This window comes from Rhipicephalus microplus, chromosome 2 (genome assembly GCF_043290135.1).
Source record: "Rhipicephalus microplus isolate Deutch F79 chromosome 2, USDA_Rmic, whole genome shotgun sequence".
Lineage (NCBI taxonomy): Eukaryota > Metazoa > Arthropoda > Arachnida > Ixodida > Ixodidae > Rhipicephalus > Rhipicephalus microplus.
The window spans coordinates 189,299,163-189,321,628 of record NC_134701.1 but is presented as its reverse complement, the minus strand read 5'-3'; the positions used below and the strand labels follow the sequence as shown (position 1 = coordinate 189,321,628).

Genomic DNA, 22,466 nt, shown 5'->3' with positions numbered 1-22,466 from the left:
CATTCCGTTAATTAAAACGGAATTAAAACGGCCTCTTAATTGCGCAGCAGCGCCGCGCTCGACTTCTGCTAGGCTCAGTCCATTCCGTTAATTAAAACGGCCAGCGTCGCTCATGCACTCGCGAAATTCACCGCGGATAGCACCAAACTCTTACGGAGAAGCCACAACTACAGGAGAAAAGTTTTCAGCCAAGAAGTGCACCGCGGATAGCACCAAACTCTTACGAAAAAGCCACAACTACAGAAGAAAAATTTTCTGCCAAATTTAGCGGCAGTCTGGCAACAGCCACCCCAAAGTCTGGCAACAAACTTATGCAACGCCAAATGGAACCTTGCCACTGCTGCTACCAGTGCACGCATGTGTTTGTTAGGGATTCGTGCGATAACGTTAGGTGTGTACCGCAGACCCAAACAACCGTCCAAGGCCGCGTAAGCGCGCGATTGTTCCGGGAAGCACAGTTGAACAGCACCGAGGTAAAAACAGCATCGTTTCAGCGTTCTTGGGGCCATCTGCGAAGAGCGATGGAATCGCAAGAAGACGTTCCTAACATCGCTGTTCTCACACAACGGAGACGTGAGCAGCTTAAATTCATTTCTATGCATCACTGACTCATTTGTACGGGTTGCGTTACTGGGCTCTCTTCCTGTCCTTGTGCCGTGCGTTTTCGTCAGCTGATGATGCTTGAATGCGTTGCGTAACTTCGTTGTTGCAGGGCTTCAAGTGCGTCATCTCATGCTGTTCATGATCTCTTTCGGCATTTTCTTGGTTTACTCCATGAGGGTGAATCTCAGTGTGACCATCATTGCCATGGTCAACACCACAGCCACGCAGGGCAATCAGAGCAAAGTGTTGACGTCTGAGTGTCCCCTTTCGCCTGCCAGTGGCTCTTCGCTCTCCAATCAAAGCGACATTCCTGTAAATAGCGCTCATTTTTTCTCCACCTCTATCCTTATCTGTTTCCCTGCTAGCATGAAATGCTCGTGCACTTGTGCTACGTGTTTGTGCGTACTTGTTACAAAATGAGTACCAAACACTTAAATAAGTTGGGGTGATGAATTGCGTCTTTCGCAAGCTTCTGCGGGTGGTAACCCGTCTTTTTGGCGTTTTGCCGTGGGACTACCCATGGCTGAAGGCTATGTTAAACTTCTAATTTCGTACAAAGCGTACGAATAAATGTTAATTCGTTTAAGTGAACGCTGTGGTCAACCAAAAGGGAACCGCTTCCCTTTTGGTTGACCCTTTTTTATGCATGGCATGTCATAGCTACGACAAAGCCTAGAAATATTGCTTGTCGCATCACAAAGTAAGAACAGATCTTGGAAGTCGTAAAATTTGTAGCTCACAGCTACATGAGAATCAGAAAGCATTTGAGGGGTATTGAAAGTGAGTAATTCACTTTCCATTTGCGTTTCACTACAGAACTGTCAGTGAGAGTCAATCATAAGAACGAAGCTCAAGAGCAACAATATGATTGGTAATAGGGAAACTGACAGAGGTTTGAACACTGTTGAAACATCTTAGTTTAGCACGATTGTGTGTGGAGGTACACGCTTCTCCTCTGTGTTTAATTATTGTACATCAATTTACTGCAATTGCCTTTTGCCCTGAGTGTTATCCTGCCACTATCTTTTTGTATAGAATGGCTTCACCTGAGCATTGTGGAAGCGAACTTAAGCCGTGCCAAGTACGACAAAGGGCACCCTCACAAAAACGGGCCAGCATGTCGAAATTTTCACGTACAGTCAGGTGTCTGCATTGATTCACATATATGATGTGAAAGCCTGGCGAGGGTTAGTTTACTTGATATAAATGGGAACACACAAGCTTAAACCCCTGTAAAATCAGTGTCCCATCTCCGTCAAAATCTCTTGTATTTTTTATTTATTATAAGTTTAGTTTGCTAGGCCCCAGCATCACTAATACAAATTAATTTTTTTTCTGTCTCTCTCCTTTTGCATTTAGATTGGGGAGTTCCTCTGGGACCAAGAAACACAAAGCTATGTGCTCAATGCCTTCTTTTATGGGTACATTGTGACTCAAATCCCTGGAGGCTGGCTCTCCGAAGTTATAGATCCGGGATGGATCTTTGTTGGAGGAATCGGCGTCACTTCTCTTCTCACGCTTGCCACAGCCTTAGTTGCGCGAGCCAGCTTTGCTGCATTCCTCGTCCTTCGAGTTCTTGAAGGAATAGCAGAGGTAACCAACAGCTGCCTCAGTTTTTTTACCGTTTGTTGATAGGAGCAGTCACTTAAGCTTTGTGAAAAGTATTGAGTTGATTGTGCATGTGCCAAAGGCTCTTGCCACCCTTTTTACCGACATCTTGTGACATTTGCAGCCCTCAAAAGGTGCGAAATGTAGCGTCGAGTGTCCTCGATAAGCAGTAATCTAGAGTGTGTGAAATAAATAGCAGCGTTGCCAAAAAAACTTTCTGTTCCAATCGCACTAAGCAGCTGGCATGTAAATATAATTAGCATTGGGAAAGAACGGGGCCACATTTTTTTGCTTAGTTGTAGAGATTATTCTTGGAGGCTATTTTTGATACAGATGCTCTGGTTGAACGAGGCAGTGGTTGCACACTGTGACCTTCTCCCCTCCTTAACAGATTTCTTTCCTTTGCTTTCCTTACCCCACTGAAGGTTAGCTTAATAAGCTCAGCCTAGCAGGTATAATGTATTGACTTAATGTGCCTGGCCTAATACGTGCAATATATGAAGTGGGTTAGTTTGTTGGGGTGAATTTGCTGAGACATGTTTACTAATGCAAGAAACCTAACAGAGAAGATTTGTCTAAAGATTGGTTCCGTTGTTTTTGGTGCAAGTAAATAGGTCACAGTGAAAGCATGTGTGTTAGGATTTCTAGTGCATTGTACATGACTCCAGCAGGTAGCATTCATTTCCTTACTATGGCACCCCTGGTAGTCCGCACGTAGTGTGGATACGTAGTTAAATGTGTTAGATTATGGCACGGTATGTTGTGGCTCTACATAGCCTTTGTCCTGCCGTGGACGTAGATGACGATGGCAGTTATGATTTAAATGTTACATATCGTCCTGAGTCATCACTTTAACTCTCATAAACAAGTTGAACTATACCTGTTTGTGATGGTTATTCGAAATGTTGAAAGTCTGCATTACTCAAGAAGATATATACATTGTGAATAAAAAAAATAAAAAACATGTTGAAGCTGTACAAATGCGAGGCTTGGCACTTGCAATCAGGCTGTCCAGTGAAAAGCTTTGGTCATTGTACCAGTGTTAATTTTACTTGCAAATGTAAGACATTGTTGTTTTTCACTCAGAATTTTTCTTTTATTTAAAGTTCCCACTCCAGGGTTTCATGTATTTTAATTCTGTACAGACTTTTTTCGAAATCCAGCGCCATCTATCGAACAAAGCCGAAAACACATTTTTTTTTGCCATGTCTTGTTCACCCAAGGGGTGCTCATTAGCGTACCGTCCAAACACAATACATGTCCTGCAGGAACGCAAGCGGTGTCCGTGTGCGCTGCAGGAAAGGCTCATCGGTGTCGCTGGGACACACAGCTCGCACGAGTGAACAAGATATGGCAGAAGAGCCATGTTGCTTGACTGAATTTTCTGAAGGGTTTATTATGGGGTGGTATGATCGTTGTGCAGGGCGTGACCTACCCGTCCATGTACGCCTTGCTTGCCCGGTGGTCACCAATTGGTGAGCGAAGTATGATGACCAGCGTGAGCAACATTGGCAGCCTTCTGGGTACCGTGGTCACGCTACCCCTAGCAGCTGTGCTCTGCAAGCATGGTTTTGCGGGAGGCTGGCCATCTGTCTTTTATCTCACAGGTATGTGCAGCTTTTTATGCTCAGCTGTACATGTAGCTTGAAACACATATTTTTCTTCTTGTTACCCTAGAACCAAGTCTTGGCTTTCAAAAGACTAATTGTATAATATTATGATACTGTCGCTGGTCATAATATTGTAGAAAGCAGCTGACGTTGGTTTTAAGACAAAACTTTTTTTATTTGGGTGAACCTGAGCCCGAGAAATGGAAACTCAAACTACAAGCAGTACACACACTACACTGACAGCGGTGGACAGGACATCGGCCATCGCTAATCTGATCATCGGCAGAACTCGTTGTATTTCAAACAGTAGCCACCAAACATTCCAGTGATATTGCTGGTGCTTGTGCAAGCGTTCGACTATACTGTATCATATGTGTCCTGTGTGCTATCTTAACAAAATGATCTTAAATGATCGTGAAGCTTCTGAAACATTGCAGGGCGGCCTTTGCCAAACATTTGAAATCTGAATACGCATCAAAATAACCTGCGTGGCAATGCCTCTCTCTGATAGTAGCATCGCCCCGATGCTTAAAACAGAACATAAAAATGTGTGCAATACGAAAGATCAATTATAAAGCATGCAAAACTGAAGTCCTCAGTTTTATTAACATGCATAGAATGGCTTAAGGCGCTTGGTGTGATGGCATCAGGTTGTTTGCTGTAGCGGTGAAAGTTCGTAACGCCGTCCGGAACAACCTTGCAGTTTAGAGCTCCGAGCATTGCAAACATTCCTTGCGGGTGAAATACGTATGATCAAAGTAACACGCGTGGCAATCACATTTGGACTAACTGTGTGCCACAAATTCCATTATTCAACTTGTGTGTTCTGCATTTTCTGTATGATGCTGGTACGTTTCTGTTTGATGCTGGTTGCGTGGCCATTTTCCTGACTGAGGTTAAATGAGCAGCCTTATTAATAATGAACGTACCCCAGCTTTTGAAAAAATAAATGCGCCTGGGGGTCACCACATCAAACTTTCCTGTTTATATTTGCCTTCAACGTTTTTTCTCTCCAGGCCTCTTAGGTGTAGTATGGTGCATATTTTGGATCCTCCTTGCCTCTGGCAGTCCTGAAAAGCACAAGTTCATTTCAGCAGAGGAAAAATACCATATAATTACTTCTCGAGACGCCATCTTCTCGGTGCACAAGGTGAGCGTAATTAGGATGTACGGGCACCGAAAACTCGTTGCCTGGTGCACACCATGAAGCTTTCGGACTTGCAGTGACAGAGCGCCTGAAGTGATGGTAATTCATGCTCGTGAGTGTAGTTCGTAACACTCGTGTAGGTATGAATGCAGCAGTGTTGCAAGCAGATATGGAAGATAGTGGCTGTTCAAACAACAATAGCAGGCATGCTTTATTTGTGGCTCACGGTATGCTGGCTTTCAGGTGGCTCAGTTTTCATACATGCTGATCTGCCACTAAACTGCGTTGGCTTGGTAAAGGAAATGCGCGACGAGTGTTTTGTTATGAGTGCGAGGCATTTCTGCGCGGCAGCTGTGGGTGGGCTGCACAAGTATTTTGGCTCAGCCTCACCACTGGTTCGCTGGTGGCCGTTTCACCGTGCGACTAGCGTATTTGACATTTTTGATATTCAAGATCTGAAACAGGCTTTTGTTTCTGCGGTATTTGATTGGTGTGCATTTGTTGCTTACGGTGCACGGTACTTAAAGCATGCACAGTACAGTCAGCTGGTGCATTGCGCAGCTCATGTAGCGGCCAGAAGGGGGAGAAGAGGTGTATCACTAGTTTATCTATGTATTATCGAAAGTTCTGTAGTGATGGCCTGTGAGATTATATATAATGGGTCGATGCGTTCGTGTTTGTACTGTTGTTGCTCACATTGAAGAGAGGCAACACTCTCCCCATTTCCTCATTCTGATTTTCCTCACGCTGTAAGTACACAAACAAGTTATCGGTTGTGTGGCATTCTGGAAAAGCTGGTGGAGTTTTGTGAGGCCAGAAGGTTTGATAATTCCTGTTGTTTTGCATGCTACTGGCATAGCTTGATCCTCACATTTCAGTGTTCTAAACTCAAGTTGTGGTTTTTATAGATGGGTTTGACATTGTTTTTTCCATACAGCAAATTGTCCGTGCACTTGTTCATAAATAGCTTACACCCGCCACAGTGGTCTAGTTTTTGTGGTGCTCGACTGCTCACCCGTACATCGGGAGATCAAATTCCGGCCGCGGCGACCACATTATCGATGGAATCGAAATGTTAGAGGCCTGCGTACTTTTTAGGTGCACTTTAAAGATCCCCAGGCGGTGGAATTTCAAGATCCCTCCACTACTACGTCTCTCATAATCATATTGTTGCAACGTGGAAATAACAGGAGACAGGACCACGGTGAGACAAGGAAAAACAAGGTATGCAATCACAGATCGAAAAACAAGAGCAGAAGACTCGACGTCGTCTTCCTCAGATCTGAACCGTAGTTGCTGCTCGTGCTCGTCATTTCTTTGTCCTCGTCCATCCTGCCAGCTTTCAGTCACGGCAATGCCATGGTTTTGGGTTGTTAAACCCCTGCAAATAATATTATGTATTTGTTTTATTTATTTGAATATACTGCAGCTCTAATGCAGGGCTATAGCAGGAGTGGATGAGTTATAGCAGGAGTGGATGAGCCCGATAGGGAATTCCAGAGGTCTATAGTACGTGGGAAAAAACTAAATTTGAATGTGTTAGTATGAGCAAATAAAGGCTTTATGTTCAAGATGTGGGAGCTGCGGGTGCAATATTCTTCCATAAATACGATGCAGTTACGACCAAAGATGCCAGGAGAGGAGTTGATGACTGTATATAATAGTTTTAAAGATTCGATGCAATAACGAAAATGTAATGGTACAATGTTCAGTGATTGCAGAGCCTGTGTTAGTGAGAAGTTGTGGCTGTAGTTACGGCATATGAAGCGGATGGCCTTACGCTGAACGCTATCAAGGATATTTAGGTCACCTTGTTTGTGAGGGTACCAAACGACAGATGGGTATTCTTGAATAGAGCGAATCAACGTTTTATACAAAAGTAATTTGGTATCACGGGGGGATTTAGCCAAAGTACGGCGCAAATAACCTTATTACATGGCCTACAAGATCACAGGTTTTGTTGCCTGTGAATTTCTGCTACTGAGACACTGATGTTGAAACCATTACCTACCCCATACCTTGCAAGCCATTTGCCCTGTGAATGTTGGCTCTTCTAATTAGTGTGAGCAACCTTCGTGGCATCAATTTAGGTTGCTCGTGACATGGCTGCAGGACCCTGGCCGACAGCCAGAATGCAAATGTGACGGAAAATTGTTCCCGTTGGTTGAGGCATAATTAGCATGTAATGATCCGGACGCGAAGTTCTATTATTTTTCTAATACACGAGGCCTGTTAGAAAAGTATCTACCTTTTTTTTTTGCGAGTACTTGATGGATTTGAAACAAGCACGCTTGCATTAGCCGACCTTGAACCTTTGTGCGCATGCGTGAATTTTTCCCCGCCTGCCAATAGCATCAGTCGTTGGGATGCAGCGTTTGAGTGAGCTAGTGCGCAGTGCTCTCGTTGGTTTTTCATTGCAAGGAAAATGACCGAGTGACTGGAGCAGCACTACTGCATCAAATTTTGCCAGAAACTGGGCAACAGCCATGTGGAAACCATTCGAAAGATCAAGACGACTTTCGGTGGCGACGCTATGAGCCTCACACAGATTAAGAAGTGGTACAATCTGGTTAAAGACGGTCCCATATTCGTGGGGAGCGAGCCACGCTCCAATCGGTCATCAACATGCCGAAATGACCAGGCCATTGCCGAAGTGAACGCTGTGGTGATGCGTTGGGACTGTCGTGTGACTATCTGGGAAATTGCGGGTGAGGTGGGCATAAGCACTTTCTGTGCGCATTCCATTATGATAGAAGATTTGGCCATGAAGAGAGTTGCGGTAAAATTCGTGCCAAAACTGCTCACGGTGGAGCGAAAGCAACTTTGTGTTGAAGCCTTACTGGACATGCTGGATTTTACTAGCAGTGACCCTTTCTTCATGAACACCATTATCACTGGTAATGAGTCTTGGGTGTATGGGTATGACCCGGAAACCAAACTCCAGTATTCACAGTGGAAGCATTCCATGTCACTAAGGTCAAAAAAGGTCCACAAAGTGCACAGCAACGTCAAAGTGATGCTGAGTGCTTTCTGTGACTCCCACGGTGTGGTACACCATGAGTACCCACTGCAGGGTCAAACAATCATTAAAGAGTACTACAGGGATGTCCTCTGTCACCTACGTGATGGTGTGCTACGTAAGAAACCTGAGTTGTGGTCAAATGGAAACTGGCGCACCCATCACGACCATACTCCTGCATATGCCTCACACTTGGCTCAGACTTTTTTGGCAGAAAACTGTGTGGAGTCCCAAGGGAACTACTTTGAGGAAAATTAGGTTTCCAAAGCTCCAATTATGCCAGTTTTTTTTTTTTTTTTTTCACCAAGGGTCGGATACTTTTTTAACAGACCTTGTATGCACAACATTGTTGTGTTGCAACAGCAGAGAATTCTACTAATGGAAAATAGTCATGTTTTATATACGAAGGGCATAAACTGTGACTGTGCCCCTGTACGTCAATGGCACTAATTTTATACAACTGCATTTTATATCATGTGTGCATGGCCAGGGCAGGCAGTTTTTCTCTTTTCAGTTGATGAATAGTTTTTTCTTTTAATTACAGCCTGTGCCCTGGCTTAGCATACTGACATCGAGGGGAGTGTGGCTCTGTGCTTTTGTCAAGTTTTGTGCAAGCTGGACATTTTACACCTTGCTCACGGAGCTTCCGAGCTATCTTTCTAACGTGCTACACTTTGATATTCAAAAGGTATGTGCCACTAACCGTATCTTTCGATTCCTCGCATGCATCATGCAATAAAGTAACATTCATCAATGCATGTCGTTATTGAAGTGTCTCCATCATGTGACTGTTAGCCATACATTAGCAAAATAATCAGCATGATGGTGGTGGTGATAAATGTAATTTAAGACTTCCTGTCACAACAGGAAAGTCATAAAAATCAGGTGGAGAAGGGTTTTAGCGTGCGAGATTTCAGATGTGCTTGTACGTTGGCTCCATGAAATATGCAGCTGTGCTGCTAATACACTCTAACTATGAGATGTGTTGTGAAAATTGCGCATACGAAAATTGGCCATTGATTGTAATAAATTGAGCTAGATAAAGAGGTAAGACTTGCATAAATATGAATCATTGGAAGATTTTGAAAACTGAGCTGCTGCAGGGCCATTTATTTTGGGGTTGTGCTGTTTGTCATGATGTCAGGGCTCAATTACGGAAAGCTAGCTACCGACATGAGGGTCACATATGGATAACGCCAACTTGTTAATTTCTGTGTGTCCAGCTCAAATTCAGGAGCAGCATGCTTTCAAAGGCATTGCGAAATATCACAAATAACAGATAGGGACACAGGCAATTAAGACGACTCTCCCACCAGTGTCCTTGTCTGTTATTGGCACTATTCTGCAATGTGTTCGTACCAACTAGCTCGGCTTTCCTTACTACTGCATTTCAATGGCAATTTTCTGTGCCACAAAGTTGTGCACGGGCAGACAGAAAAAGGTGGTAGATTTCTAAATGAGTAAATCCATCTATTCAACTCTACTTTTGGTGTTTCTTTGAAGTATGTTACATGCTACAACTTTTCATTCTAGAATGGTTATATGAATGCCAGCATATACCTGGGCCAGGCGTTTGTCGGGATTCTATGTGGCTGTCTGGCTGACAGGCTTCGCAAGAAAGAAGTCCTCAGTGTAACTGCCATAAGAAAGACTTTTGAGGGCGTAGGTATGTTGATAACAGTTTATATTTACCTGGTTTCGCAATTATTACTGCTACTTCACATCTGAGATCCTTGCTATAAAATATGAAGGACATCTTCCCAAAGGGAACCCTGATGGGATGCGAAGCAGCAGTGTTGTGCACGGGTGGCGTCACGGGTTTAACGGCCCTAATGCAGGTGCTGCGGCGAGTGCTGGAAGATTCGTTTGAAGTGATGGCTGGTGTCTTCAGAGTGAACATGGGTGCTGGACCGGAGCTGGCGCGTTTTGCCTTGACTACCGCGGCCTTGTGATCGGTGAAGTGCACGCTGAGAGGTTCCTGCAGACATTCGATGTCGAAATTGGCAAAGACCAGATCTATGCATGTTCCCCTTATCATGGTGGGTAGTCTCCGTTCCACTGACACGCACCTCAGCGAGCGCACGTCGTGCATGTAATCGATGAGCCATTCTCCTCCTCTTCCGCTGACGTCAATATTGAAGTCTCCCGCTACTATAAAAAGTGTGCGTTGATACGCCTCGCCGCAATCAGCCAGCGTCTCCTCCAGACAGCGCTGAACTCATTCCTTCGGCAGGTTGGGAGCGAGGCACAACGTGAGGATTGCGACGTCACCGATGTGCACGGCAATGCACTCGGGGCAGGAGTGTCTTCCAGAAGTTCCAGATCGTCTCTCCAGGTCGCCTTTCGATTGGCTGGCGGAGCCCGGTGCCTGCGGGCGGGCACTTTGCCATTGGGCGCGCGGCGCTTTTGAGATGTTGCTGACGTTGTCGAACGTGATCGGCGTGCTTGACTCGTACCTCGTCAGTGTCGTTCGTCTTCTACTGCCGATGCTTGCATTCGGCTTCCCTCGCTCGCGCCATGTTGCAATTCACAAACACGATCGGCTCTGCTAACCCTCGTAATGCCGGGCACGGCCGGGTTAGGTCAAACCGCTTCAGCGCATGTTTTAGCGGGAAGAGAAGCTTCGCTTTCTGTCGTCCTCTTCATTGTAAATAAACAAGCCTAAAGAGTGTTCACTCAATGTTCACTCAAATGTTGCGAGCGGTGAAAAGGGTGAAGCGAGAGAGAGGTGACACACGGGGAGGGCTGGAAGGCGAACGAGAGAGTGCTGTCACCATGCAGTGCGAGGGGAGGCGTGACCTACTTGACATCGCCCCAACATCTGCGACTCACTGGCACAGAGACATGGACAGACAGCATTACACAGGCTAGTCAAAGAGCTGCTTCGCATCTCATAAAAAACTAAGGGTGGAGAGGATTTTTGCACTGTCATATAAGAATCTTGCCGAAAGATAGCCAGCAATGGGCTATACAGGCCTAATTCAGGCCTAGAAGTTCTTTACAGGCCTAATTCAAATTGTGTGCAATGAAAAAGAAGTGAAATCATTATACAGTATTAAAATGTATGTTCATTTGTTTATTATAATGGTCATGGTTGGTGGCTGTGATGATGACTTTGGGAAGATTATTGCAAAGTGCATTGGCACGTGGTATTCCAGTTAAATGGAAGCTTTGCACCTACCAAAAATGTCTTTGGTGCTTGGGTGTTTATGTAGGCTTTTAATTATTGTGCACATTATGACGTGGATTGGTAATCATCGAGATACATATCAAGGCATGAGCGTGTTTGGGTGGCATGTGTAAAAATAAAGTGGAATGATGCATATTCATTGGCCATGGGTCCTGTCAATATTTGAAGTACTGTATATTTCCTTTACAATTCGAGCCCTCTCACTTACTCCAAACTTGTCTTTAGCTTGCATTAAACTGAGAGAACAGTGACAGAACTGCAGTTTTACTGTAAATACAGCGCCTGCTCATGTGACTGTCACGGGAGTGTGATGCCTTCTGCCTAACTCGAGATTGTTTCATTTTTCTTTACACTCTGAACCCTTCCTGCTTTGCAGGTCTTTGTGCAGTTAGTGTCGGACTTGTTGGATTGACGTTTGCTCGGTGCAATTGGGTTGCGGCCTATGTGATGCTTCTGCTCTCCAACACGTGTGCTGGTGTTCTCTATGGTGGTGATGCTGTCTTGCCCATTGACCTTGCACCTGATTTTGCTGGCAAGTGACACGTCGCTTTTTTACTCTGTGAATATTATTTAATCATGTAGTAGAATGTTTTCTCAGTTCGCTTTTGTATGAGAAACTATTTGCGTTCTATGTATATGGTGGATATATTGTTATCATTCTGATACAAGTCTTTCTTCAGTTGAAAAGAATAAGGAATATAATTAACATTTAATGTACTTGAGTTCTAATTAGATGCTCTTGTTGGAAGTGCCTCGCTACATTTTACATTGCCGCAAATACACCACCACACACAGCACTGCACCAGTGGTGATGACAGGGAAGTAGAATTGGTGTTTCTGTCAATAAAAGACATAAACAAAACATTTGGCTTCTTTTAAACTTATAAAATGTGTTTGCTTTTGGTGCTTGGCATTCTTATCTGTCCTATGTGATTATAATGTGTATAATGTGAAATGTCGCCACAATTGAAGGGTTATCGAATCTTCCACTACAAAAAGGTTTTCTAAATATGTCTCATTTGAAAGGAATGATCTGCTAACAAATATTTTTACTGCTTTTGCGTTGTCAAAGGCATACCTGTAGACATAGCAGGTATTGCTTGCAAAATAATTTACAAGTAAACACAAATAAAGGCCTATCTACAATACGAATTGGTATATATAAACAAAGACATTGCGAGGCAAATGAGGTAACAGTGACGAGTCGACTGACGTAACTTGGGTATGTCTGCTGGGGTTCCAATGTATCTGCTTGGCTCATAAACAGAGACAATCGGCCTAGGTCACAGATGCGCTTGCTGTAGCTCAAAGTCATCGGCCGCATTTGGCCCCTGCACCGTAAACACCTCTCAGTGTCAACGGGAAATTTGATCTCTGACTGTGTTCTCTAGGCAGTGCTTCTTTACACCCTATCTTTTCTTCGCTTAAGCTGTGCTCAAAGCCTGGCTGCCATGGTCAGATAACCACACCATGTTTTGCTTGTCTTTGTGCTGAGCTGTTGCTTTTGCATCATCTCAATATCGTGTCGTCTTTGTTGCATAGTGGGATCTGATTTTTCTGCATTGCATTGATCTGATTCACCATTGCATTGTGTGGTCTGACACAGTACCTTGTGGTCTGACGCAGTGCTTAGTAATAACGTCAGCAAAAATCTGAGCAATGTCTGTCACATTGACTGTGCATTGGAATATGCATGGAAAGTGAGGAGGGGTGATGAGATGGGGGTGGGGGGCTCGCAGTACAGGAAGTTAATAAAAGGCGAGTGTTCTTTCAAATAAGACTGTGAGATAGCTCCAGTAATGACTGGAACTGCAGGAACAGCACTGTACGTGCATGGTCATGGCAGTATAGTCTAGTGGCTTGGCAAGTCTGCAGTAGACTGTTCTGATGAACTTCTGCGTGGCTGCACATCTGGCAGCGATGAATGTGCCGCTCCAATTGCTCCAAGCTGCTCCAAAAGAGAAATGCTGCTACGTGCTTCTCCGAAGTGTCATAAGTGTTAGTAATTGCTCCTAACTTGCTCCGAAATGGTATCGGGTAACAGAAAACAATGAACAATTATTGTATGATCGTTCAGCACACTCACACAAAACCCAAAACAAGACGTATACAGGTACCATGATCCTAGTATACAGCTTGCTTACTAACTGCATACTGGCTGCACGTGAGTGTACTAGCAATGCCAGAAGTTATGGTACTACTATATATGTCTGATTTAGCTGTATATCTGATTCTGACAAGCAGATTATTTTGGTGAAATGTATATGATGATGATTTGATGTAATAATGGTTACTAACTTCTGCTGTGATGACTTTGTTGTGTGACCGACTAAATTTAATATTAGATCAACTTTTACCTCATTAATGCCACAAGAACTGGGGCACTATGCAGAATAGGCCAAGTTTCACCCGAGTTCATAAAACTCGGGATCTTCCCGAGCTCTGCCGACACCCCCTTATGAACGAGCCAACGGTACGAGAAAGTCAAATCTACCCCTCAGCGCGCTGCATTTCATTGGTTACGATGGAGCTAGTCATCGTGTCAAGGACGGTCTACTAAGTTGGGCGGTGTTTTCAAACCAGAGGCATCTTCTTTCATTTGTTGGTCGTTCCACTTAGGACAGAAGTGCACCTTGTCATGACTGGGGACTGGCAGTGCAAGAGACGCCCATCAGCTGAGCTCTCTCAAGCGGTGCTCGTCGACAAGAACGCTGTCTGCGTCCCACAAGAGCATGGGAACACTCCAAAATGCACTGCAAGAAACGCGCACCGGCGTGCCAGTGACACACGGTCCGCGCTGCACACGACCGCTGTGACATGCAGTTGGCGTTTCAAGAGAAGCGCAGTGCACAGATAGAGGGAAATAAAAAGCGCATTGCATGTGCGCAGGGGTGCTCTCACTCTGTGGCCGTGTAGCGTTCACCGCATAAAACGCTCAACAGTCACACCGGCACCATCACAGTCACGAGTTGAACTCGGGCCTTCTCAGAATCAACGAGTTTGTATCCGAGTTCATGCGTCCATCAGTTTGATTGACAGACGCCCCCGGCAAATGTTGAGTTTGTCCACCACTCTTGCCCTTACCGAGGAGCAGTGCTCACGCCGCAAAGCCAGCTAGCGCATAGTTCATGTACCAGCTTTATCGCGCAAACTATGCACGCATGCATGTAAAGGTTATGTCACCATGTGGCTACTATAAGGGAGGTTTAGAACAGTGCACCGCGAGCCCTTGGGGTGCGGTCGCTGCCAATGCGCATCTGTTTGTGTTCACGGCCCGCCCGCAGAAAATCCGAAATAGCTTGCTGCAATCGCGGCCCCCGAGGCCCTCGAAGTGCGGTGTGTAGCTTTCATGCATTTGGGATTGCAGTCGGGGCGAAAGTCCCTAGACTTTTCCCTAGGGGGAGCAAATGCTATTCTAAAGCTAGTATGGCAGCCACAACTAAAGCAACGTCTGCAACACCTGCGAACATTATTCTAAACGTCCCTATTCAATTTAACCGCGCTCAGGACGTATCCAATCACAGCCACATTGTCGACAAGCTGCGAGCGCCCCTGGTGACCACCTGTCCGTACATTTATCCGCAATACTTGATAGGAGCAAAACGAGCAGCTCAAGAGTGCTGCGTGTGCACCCTTGTGGTCTTTGAAAGTGGAAATTTCCATGCTGCAGGTGAAACGAAAGAACTGGTGCGAAAGAGGACATACGCCCACAAACACACCTGTGGGAGGCGCGTGTTGAGTTGGCGAAAAAACAGCACGACAATCACGCTGACGTCGCTGCACTGCTAAAATGTTGAGTGAGCGGCGGCGCTGACGTGCTTGTGCACGGTGTTTCTTTGATAACCACTGTAAATGTCCCACATGCGTTTCCAACGTCACGCATGTTCGTGTAGCCATTTTTATAAGCGCTGCTATTACGTGCTCTGCACTGTTTTCATGCCACGATCACCGCAAGCGTGCTCAGAGCAAGCTTTGCTGCCCGAGAAGCTCGGGCCATCCTGCATTGCACCCCTGGTGTATTATATAAGTAGCGTTCACTTAATTTTTTATGCTGGCTATCTTTTTGAAATGTGAGAATTGATGCGTACGAATTTTAAGCTGCTACTTTGGTGATAGTTTTGTAATTTGGTGCTCAGCTTTATCGCTTTGATGTCATTCGTGCCGCAAGTACTGACCTTTTAAATATAGGAAGCTCATCTTACTTAGTGTTTAGCGACCACTCATCTGCTTAATCACTTGTTTTCTTGCAATTGGCTATGATTATTGCACATACAATATCTTTATGAATATTTACGACATGTTTAAATGATGCTTTAGACTCCAGGAGTTGTTATTAATATTGCGCCATGTGCTCAAAAAACAGCAATAGCTGCTCTGAAGCTACATTTTTTCTGCTCCAAAATCTGCTCCAAAAAGTAAAATGTCGCTTCCAATACTGCGTCTGGTAAATTTTTAGAGTCGCTAGATGCTTTATATAATACCCCTAATAATAATAATAATAATGATTTTGGCAGTGGGGTGCACATGCACATATACCCCACTTGTTGTGTGGCAATATGCATATAGAGTGATTGGAAAGAGCCCATTTTTACTTGTCTTTACCTTTTCTTTTTTTTTTTGCCTTATTAGGTGCTGTCATGGGGCTCGCAAACTGCATTTCCAATACCGCCGGCATTTTCGCGCCACTTGTGGTTGGATACCTAACGGAAAACAATGTAAGTGTATCTCTTTCTGGCCCTGCGACCAGTGTAGAGGACGTAGGAAAAAAAAATTCGCTGCAGGAAAGCAAGAAAAACTAAAATAAAAACTGAAGCCACTTTTGCAGCTTCTCTGAGGGACGAGCAATAATGTGCTTTGTCTCTCTGCTGCATTTTCTTATTGAGATGCCTCAAAGCAGTGGTGTCATCCGCAAGCGAACTCGTGTGCTCAGTGCATTCAAGTAGAGGCGAAGATTTAGGATTTATCATCGCACTATTCAAATAACCTAAATCTTATGTGCTAGCTTGTCTCCTTGAAAAATTATCGTGAAGAGGTAGCCTTTGGAATCGGATGCTTGCTTGCAATGCCATAAGTAGGCTTGTGCTAATAGTAAAGTTTAGCTTCGAAGTGAATTCGAAGCGAATAGTGATTTGGTTTGAATAACATTGAATCGAATTCGGATAGTATACATCACATATTATAAAGAAAAATGAGCACATTTGTCATGAGCCACCTAACCAGCACCATTTTTTTTTAAACTTGAAGCAAGACACATGCAAATGTAATTCTTTTTGGTTCAACAGAAGGGGAAGCAACTTTGAATATAAGTGGGATTCGGCTTTCGTTAGAATTCAAGTGATAATCTGTAAAATACATAAAAAATTTAAATTTACTTGGAGCACACAAGCCAGCGTACCAAGATTTTAAACTTAAAAAGAGAAGAATCAATGGGAGGGTGATATGTTAGTTTAACTTTAAAAGTGGAGCTTTGCAATAGTGCCAACTTTTTTTTTTTTGTGTGTGAAAAAGTGTATTCATGGTAGAGTAGGCCTTCACTGCAGTGAAACCACATTCACAAGAGGTTTGCATGCGGACTGATATGCACCAATTCGTTTATTCTGAATAGTTCAAAATCTTCAATAATTTGAATCATAATTTAAACTTGAATATTTTAATATTTGTTTCAATATTAAAAATGCTCAAATATTCGTGCAAGCCTAGCGAGAAGGCAATCACGTCTAGTGTACTGGACAACAGGAAGCAATTAGTGGATATCATCCTAAGCATGGTGAGAAAAAAAGTAAAATTAGAAGGGAGCATCACGTGCCAATCTCTTAGCCCAGACATTAAAAAAAAAATTACGGCATATTCACGGGGTGAATGATGATGAATGGGCGAAGCTCCGGAGGGATTCATCGGTAAACTGTGAATCTTCCGTGTAATTCGCCCAGTCGATCATCATGTAAAGACGTGAGAAACGCTGTGTGTGTATATACACAAATCAACTTTTATTTGTTCTTAGATGATGGATGGCTTGCGATGTCCCTTGCCTCGCACGCTCGCACATCGGGATTCTGTCTGCGAGCGCGCGCTGCTGCCGCCTTGCGCTCTCTCCGCTGTGCAGCCTTATCCATCCGGCGACTCCGAGCGCACGCCAACAGCAAACGGATTTTATTACAACGCTCCCCCTAGCGTACGTCGCCGCACTAAATCGAACGATTGCCTTCAACCAATGACACGCGCCATATGTGACATCATTCGTATTTTATAAGATCTCGCGTCTTTCATCAACTACAAGTACCGCTTTCTAGTTTATAACATCTTGCATCTTTTCATCATCAGCTACAAGTACCACCATCTAGTAAACACTACAAGAACTAAACGAGAGGTGGCTACATACAGGAGACGGTACCGCCATCTAGTGAACACTGCAAGAACTAAACTAGAGGTGGCTACATACAGGGGACGGTACCGCCATCTAGTGAACACTGCAAGAACTAAACTAGAGGTGGCTACATACAGGCTACAGGGGACGCACAGCCCACGCCCTAAGGAGCTTCGCCCCTAAAAGAAGCGAAACAGGAGCAAGCTGCAAAGTTTGCCAAGAGCATTTAGTGCAAGAAGGGAGCGACGTTGAAGGAGGAGGACACGAGGCACGTGTGCGGGTCAATTTTTGTTTTTTTTCCCCGAGTCCGTGCGGCATTAAAGAAAAGGAAAAGGGTCCATGATGAGAGCGTGAAAAGGTGCTTTGGGAGAAATAGGTTCGTGAAGGCCAGGCACACTCCCACCCAAGTTTTTTTTTTACTTTAACTTTCATGCTGTTGAATATCGTGAGGGACAGATATCCACACAAAACCTTGATATCCACACAAAACCTTTGCTTGAGGTCAAACGAACCGCTGCTGTGGTTTATGGGACAGTTAACCTTCTCACAGGACAAAACACTACATTCTATCAAGAAAAAAAGAAGAATGTGTGTAACCATAAGTGAAACGTTGAAGTCTTATGGCCCAGTATATTTGACATGGTTCTCCTGTAAAAACCATTGTACTTACTGTCTCATTCATCTTTTTACATGCTTTGGATAGCCTGTTTGCTAGAAAAGAACACAAAAAAAGTTTTGTTTTATTCTACGAATAGCTCAGGTGGAAAGGGATACACGCATCTCCAGTAACACTTTGGCCAGTTACGGCCACATTGCACCATGTTGTATCTTGTATTTTTCGCTTGTGTGGTCGTAGGAGTGCATTTTTTTTTTGTTAACATGGAAGAGCGCTGGAAAGTGTGTACTATTGCAAATATTTGGTGTTTTCGCTGGAATTATCACGTTGTGGCTCACGACTTAATGGTGAAGTGCAGGCTAACATTGTTAGCTTGAGACACATTTGCTGTGTAGTGACTTATGGTAACTGGTAATGCATGATCTCGTCTTTATTTGTGAGTCACTCACTGAATGTTCAACCCACATCATCTCATCAAAAAATATATATATATTAAATTGTTGATTGTGGGCAATTTAGTTAAATTCTACTTTCTTGCTACACAGCACAGTCGCACGTCTATATGATGGCATGTTTAGGATGTTCAGTATACAGTGAATTCCCACTTGAATGAATGTCAGCTAAACTAACTATGGGAGACCAGCGCTGAATAGGTGGCACACCGAAAAAGAGCACCTCATGACGAGTAGCGACACAATTCAGCCACTTGTGCCCCGACCACCACTTGCATTGTATTGCGGTGGAAGCACGCGCACGCGTTCTTCCCGTGCTTGATTTTAGCACAAACAGCTCGAGAAGCCATTACAATACTGTGCTGTAGATTAAAAAAAAAAAATTGGTCCGAAGGTTGTTCACACTGGAAATCACTAGAAAACGGAGAGGAGTTCCGCCAAGTATTCTGCACCTATATATGCTGATGGGGCCAAAGAGACAGTGCTGTGCTGTGATGGCGATTCCCTCGTCAACATTTTGTGACTGCCTTCTGGGATTTGTATCCCAGAAGGCAGTATCAATGTGCTGCATTGATACCACGCCTCCCACTTCTGCAGTTATAAAAATACAGGCAAAGAGAACTGTGTGAATTTTTCGCTCTGTGTTGTGTATTCTCAATGCACGGTATATATGATGCGGACTTCAATCAAGCAAACTACCGTGGTAGCATAGCGCGTATGGTGTTGCACTGCTATGCGCGAGGGCGTGGTATGGTTTCCTAGCCGTGGTGGCCGCATTTCAATGGGGCTAAATACAAAGAACACCCGTGTACTTATATTTGTGCGCACATTTATGTACACCAAGCGGTCAAATTTACGCACACTACGATGTGTCTCATAATGGTACCTTGTTTGGCACATAATAACCTATCAATTATTCATGTTGATCAAACACTTTTATCTTAAGGCGACACAGGTTAGCGGGAAAGCTGACACACTAAGTTACGCAATTTAAACACCGAGTAAACATCCCAAGACACTTGACAATTCTTTAGCGAGGCATAAATTCAAATGAATTTGGGGCAGAAGAGGCAAGGCAACAGAGGTGCGCCAACTGCTATGCAGAAGAATTTCCTGCTACATACCACGACGTGCTTGAGCACTATAGGAAAGACCGGAAGAAATTTCCGCAACCCCATGTGTGCCTGGACAGGTCGCAGGCGGTAAACCTAAGAAGGCTGCAATGGGCATGTTCACCAATCTATGGCCCACGCTGCACTCGTCACCTGGCTGCCGGTGGTGCGCGCACGAACAGGCTGATATGGCACATATACTTTGGCAATGCCCAAGAGATGAAGATGGGCCACGAGAAAGGACAACGTCAACTGAGGGACTTTCCGAAATGGGGCACCTTGCTGAGCGATGCAAGCCGCCCTTCTCAGTGAGGCCCTCGAAGACCAGGTGTGGGCCGTCGCCGAGAACCTCGGAAGATGTTTCTCAAACGATGCGTCCCTGGCAGCCTAGTCCCGGGCACAGTAACAACCGTTGGACAAATAAAGTTATTCAACTCAACTCGTGTGGGCACGGCAGCCGATGCAGGTAGAAGCTTTACTGGATCATCTCACTCCAGAAAGCTACGCTTCAGTACTCCGCTGCTTTATTCGTAATAAGAACCATCTCTGTAGCACAATTTCAGTTAAATGGGGACATCTCAGCATCGAGTATGCATCACATGCGTATTTTGAAAGAGCTAGTTTAGCAGCTTAGGCGAGCGGTGACATCAGAAGGAGCTTGGGGGTGATGGTCAGATATTGAAAAAAAAAAAAAAAAAAATTATGTGTGCCCCATGCTGCCTAATAGACTTGTTTTATTTCCGACAAACCCCTGGTTAAATTTGGCTGTTTGGCTCTGGTTTCCGCTCGTGGCTGTTTTGACAATTGTATAAATGTAGCAGACATGCGCAATTTAGTTTAGAAACTAGCCCGATGCCAGTAGCCAGGAAAGCAAGAGCAGAACATAGTTTCTTCGCCTGACCGCTTGATGCTCTTATTCATATGAATTACAAAGAACCATGCTGACGAATACGTCCTCCCTTATTTCTATATATTGTGGCTCCTAAGTGCGCAGCAGTACAGCCAGCGTCCTTTGGTTTTGTTACAGCGATGCGCGCCCACACCGCCTCTACTAGTCGCTGCTTTCATCTGTGGGAAAGGTGGGGAAGTGTGCGATTTGACCACCAGCGTGGCGCTGACCGAACCGCCAAAACTCCAGTGCTGGTTTTTTACAGGACGTGACATCATCTGCAAGGGGTGCTAGCCTGACAGTCGTCATACTTGTGATCTCGCTCGTGAACATCACTGTCGAACCACACTTTATAAGTTCTCTGCAGCATTAGCTATATTAGCATTTTTCTAAGAAAACAAATTAGTAGTGGTACCACCAAAAATTAGGTTGGCATATGCCGGATTGCCGATGGACCACGACTAGCGTTGCCTGGCGGGAAGAGCTTACTTGTATGAACTTTTTTTTTAGGTCCCCAGCCGAGGCACCACTGGACGCAATGCTAACGTGTTCTAGTTCAACGAAATTAGTGCAGAGTACATTTCAGTTCTTCAAACATATTCTGTGATACTATCCAATGCCTATCTTATCATATTGACCAGAACTTGTCGGAAAGACTGGGTACAGACAGCGCTTTATGTTTTGAGGGCTATGTCATCCGTGACTTTCGCATTGACGCATGTGCTACTGTGTTTTCAGAAGAGATTGTAGCAAGTGTCCTACTTCAGGAAGAAGGCGATGAGAAGCAAGAACTAACCCTTGTAGAGGAAGCACGAATATGTTCTGATGAGAAGCCCTGATGTATACTTGAAAAAAAAGTGAAGCCTTTTGCTTCCCAATTGAGTGTTGTGCCGGTGAAGGTTTATGAGAGAGCTTAGACACAGTGGCTCAATTCATGACCACTGAAAGCCCAAGTGCGGCAAAAGATTTTTCAAATGTACTAAATAAGTAGAAATTTGCATTCAAATAAGTGACATTGCAAATAAAAGGGTTCAAACTTTTTTTCAATGACTGATCTTTAGCTCCTGATATCAAGCTGCAACCAGCTATTTCAGCTGGCCAACGTTCATTTTAAAGACTTTTTTCCTGAGGTTTTTTTAGTTTCGCTCAAGTGAGGTTTTGCTGTACTTTGTTGTAAATGTTGATCACCGTAGAATAATAAAATAGGGCGAGACAAAAAGGATTCCTCGTTGTACAGCTCATATTATCGGACAAGCATTCAACTTAACTCATTTCAAGCCACTCGGAAGACAACCTTGTGATTCTTGGCATTTTATTGGCTGATGTTCTCTCCCTCATTTTTTAACATCTCGCAGTAATAGTTCATGTCAGGTGCTATTAGAGGCATAATAAGAAATGGGAGAGGGAGATAAAGGGTGTCAAGTTCTGATATCTGTTTCTGTATTATTAAGGAGGCTTTCTCAAAGCAATATTTCTTTGCAGACAAGTTGGTTCATACTTGAAAACTTGACTTGCTGCCCAAGCTGAAGGGAAACGAGAACAGAGCCAGGAAAGAGCCTGTATCCCCTCTGGTTTTCCTTTACCTTGCAAAGCAAGTCAAGTTTTCGAGGCTTTCTTGCTTTATGGGATCTGCCAGCAGAGTTTCTGCATTGTACTGGCTAGTGTATCATTCACCCAGTGTAAATTAAGACTTAAGGGCAGTGTGATACATGGTGATAGAGCAGATGTTTGGCCCCATCAAGTTTCGAGAGCCACTGTCAGGTGCTGGAATGGATAGTTGGCCTAATACAAATTGTATCTGTTTGTCAAGAACATAGATGAAGGAAAAAAATGAGAGGTGAAATGCTCGTCTTGTG

General features: G+C 44.3%; 1 protein-coding gene across 1 annotated transcript in view; it reads left to right on the top strand.

The window, feature by feature from the left end:
- The first annotated feature begins 320 nt into the window (after positions 1–320).
- LOC119170540 (sialin) overlaps positions 321–22,466 on the top strand; it is a 29,698-nt gene continuing 7,552 nt past the window's right edge. The window contains exons 1-9 of the mRNA XM_037421729.2: positions 321–573; positions 713–915; positions 1,963–2,196; positions 3,635–3,818; positions 4,838–4,971; positions 8,532–8,675; positions 9,521–9,653; positions 11,554–11,709; positions 15,807–15,892. Of these exons, the coding sequence (XP_037277626.2) occupies positions 324–573; positions 713–915; positions 1,963–2,196; positions 3,635–3,818; positions 4,838–4,971; positions 8,532–8,675; positions 9,521–9,653; positions 11,554–11,709; positions 15,807–15,892 (1,524 nt within the window). The 5' untranslated portion in view covers positions 321–323. The remainder of the gene's footprint in view (positions 574–712; positions 916–1,962; positions 2,197–3,634; positions 3,819–4,837; positions 4,972–8,531; positions 8,676–9,520; positions 9,654–11,553; positions 11,710–15,806; positions 15,893–22,466) is intronic.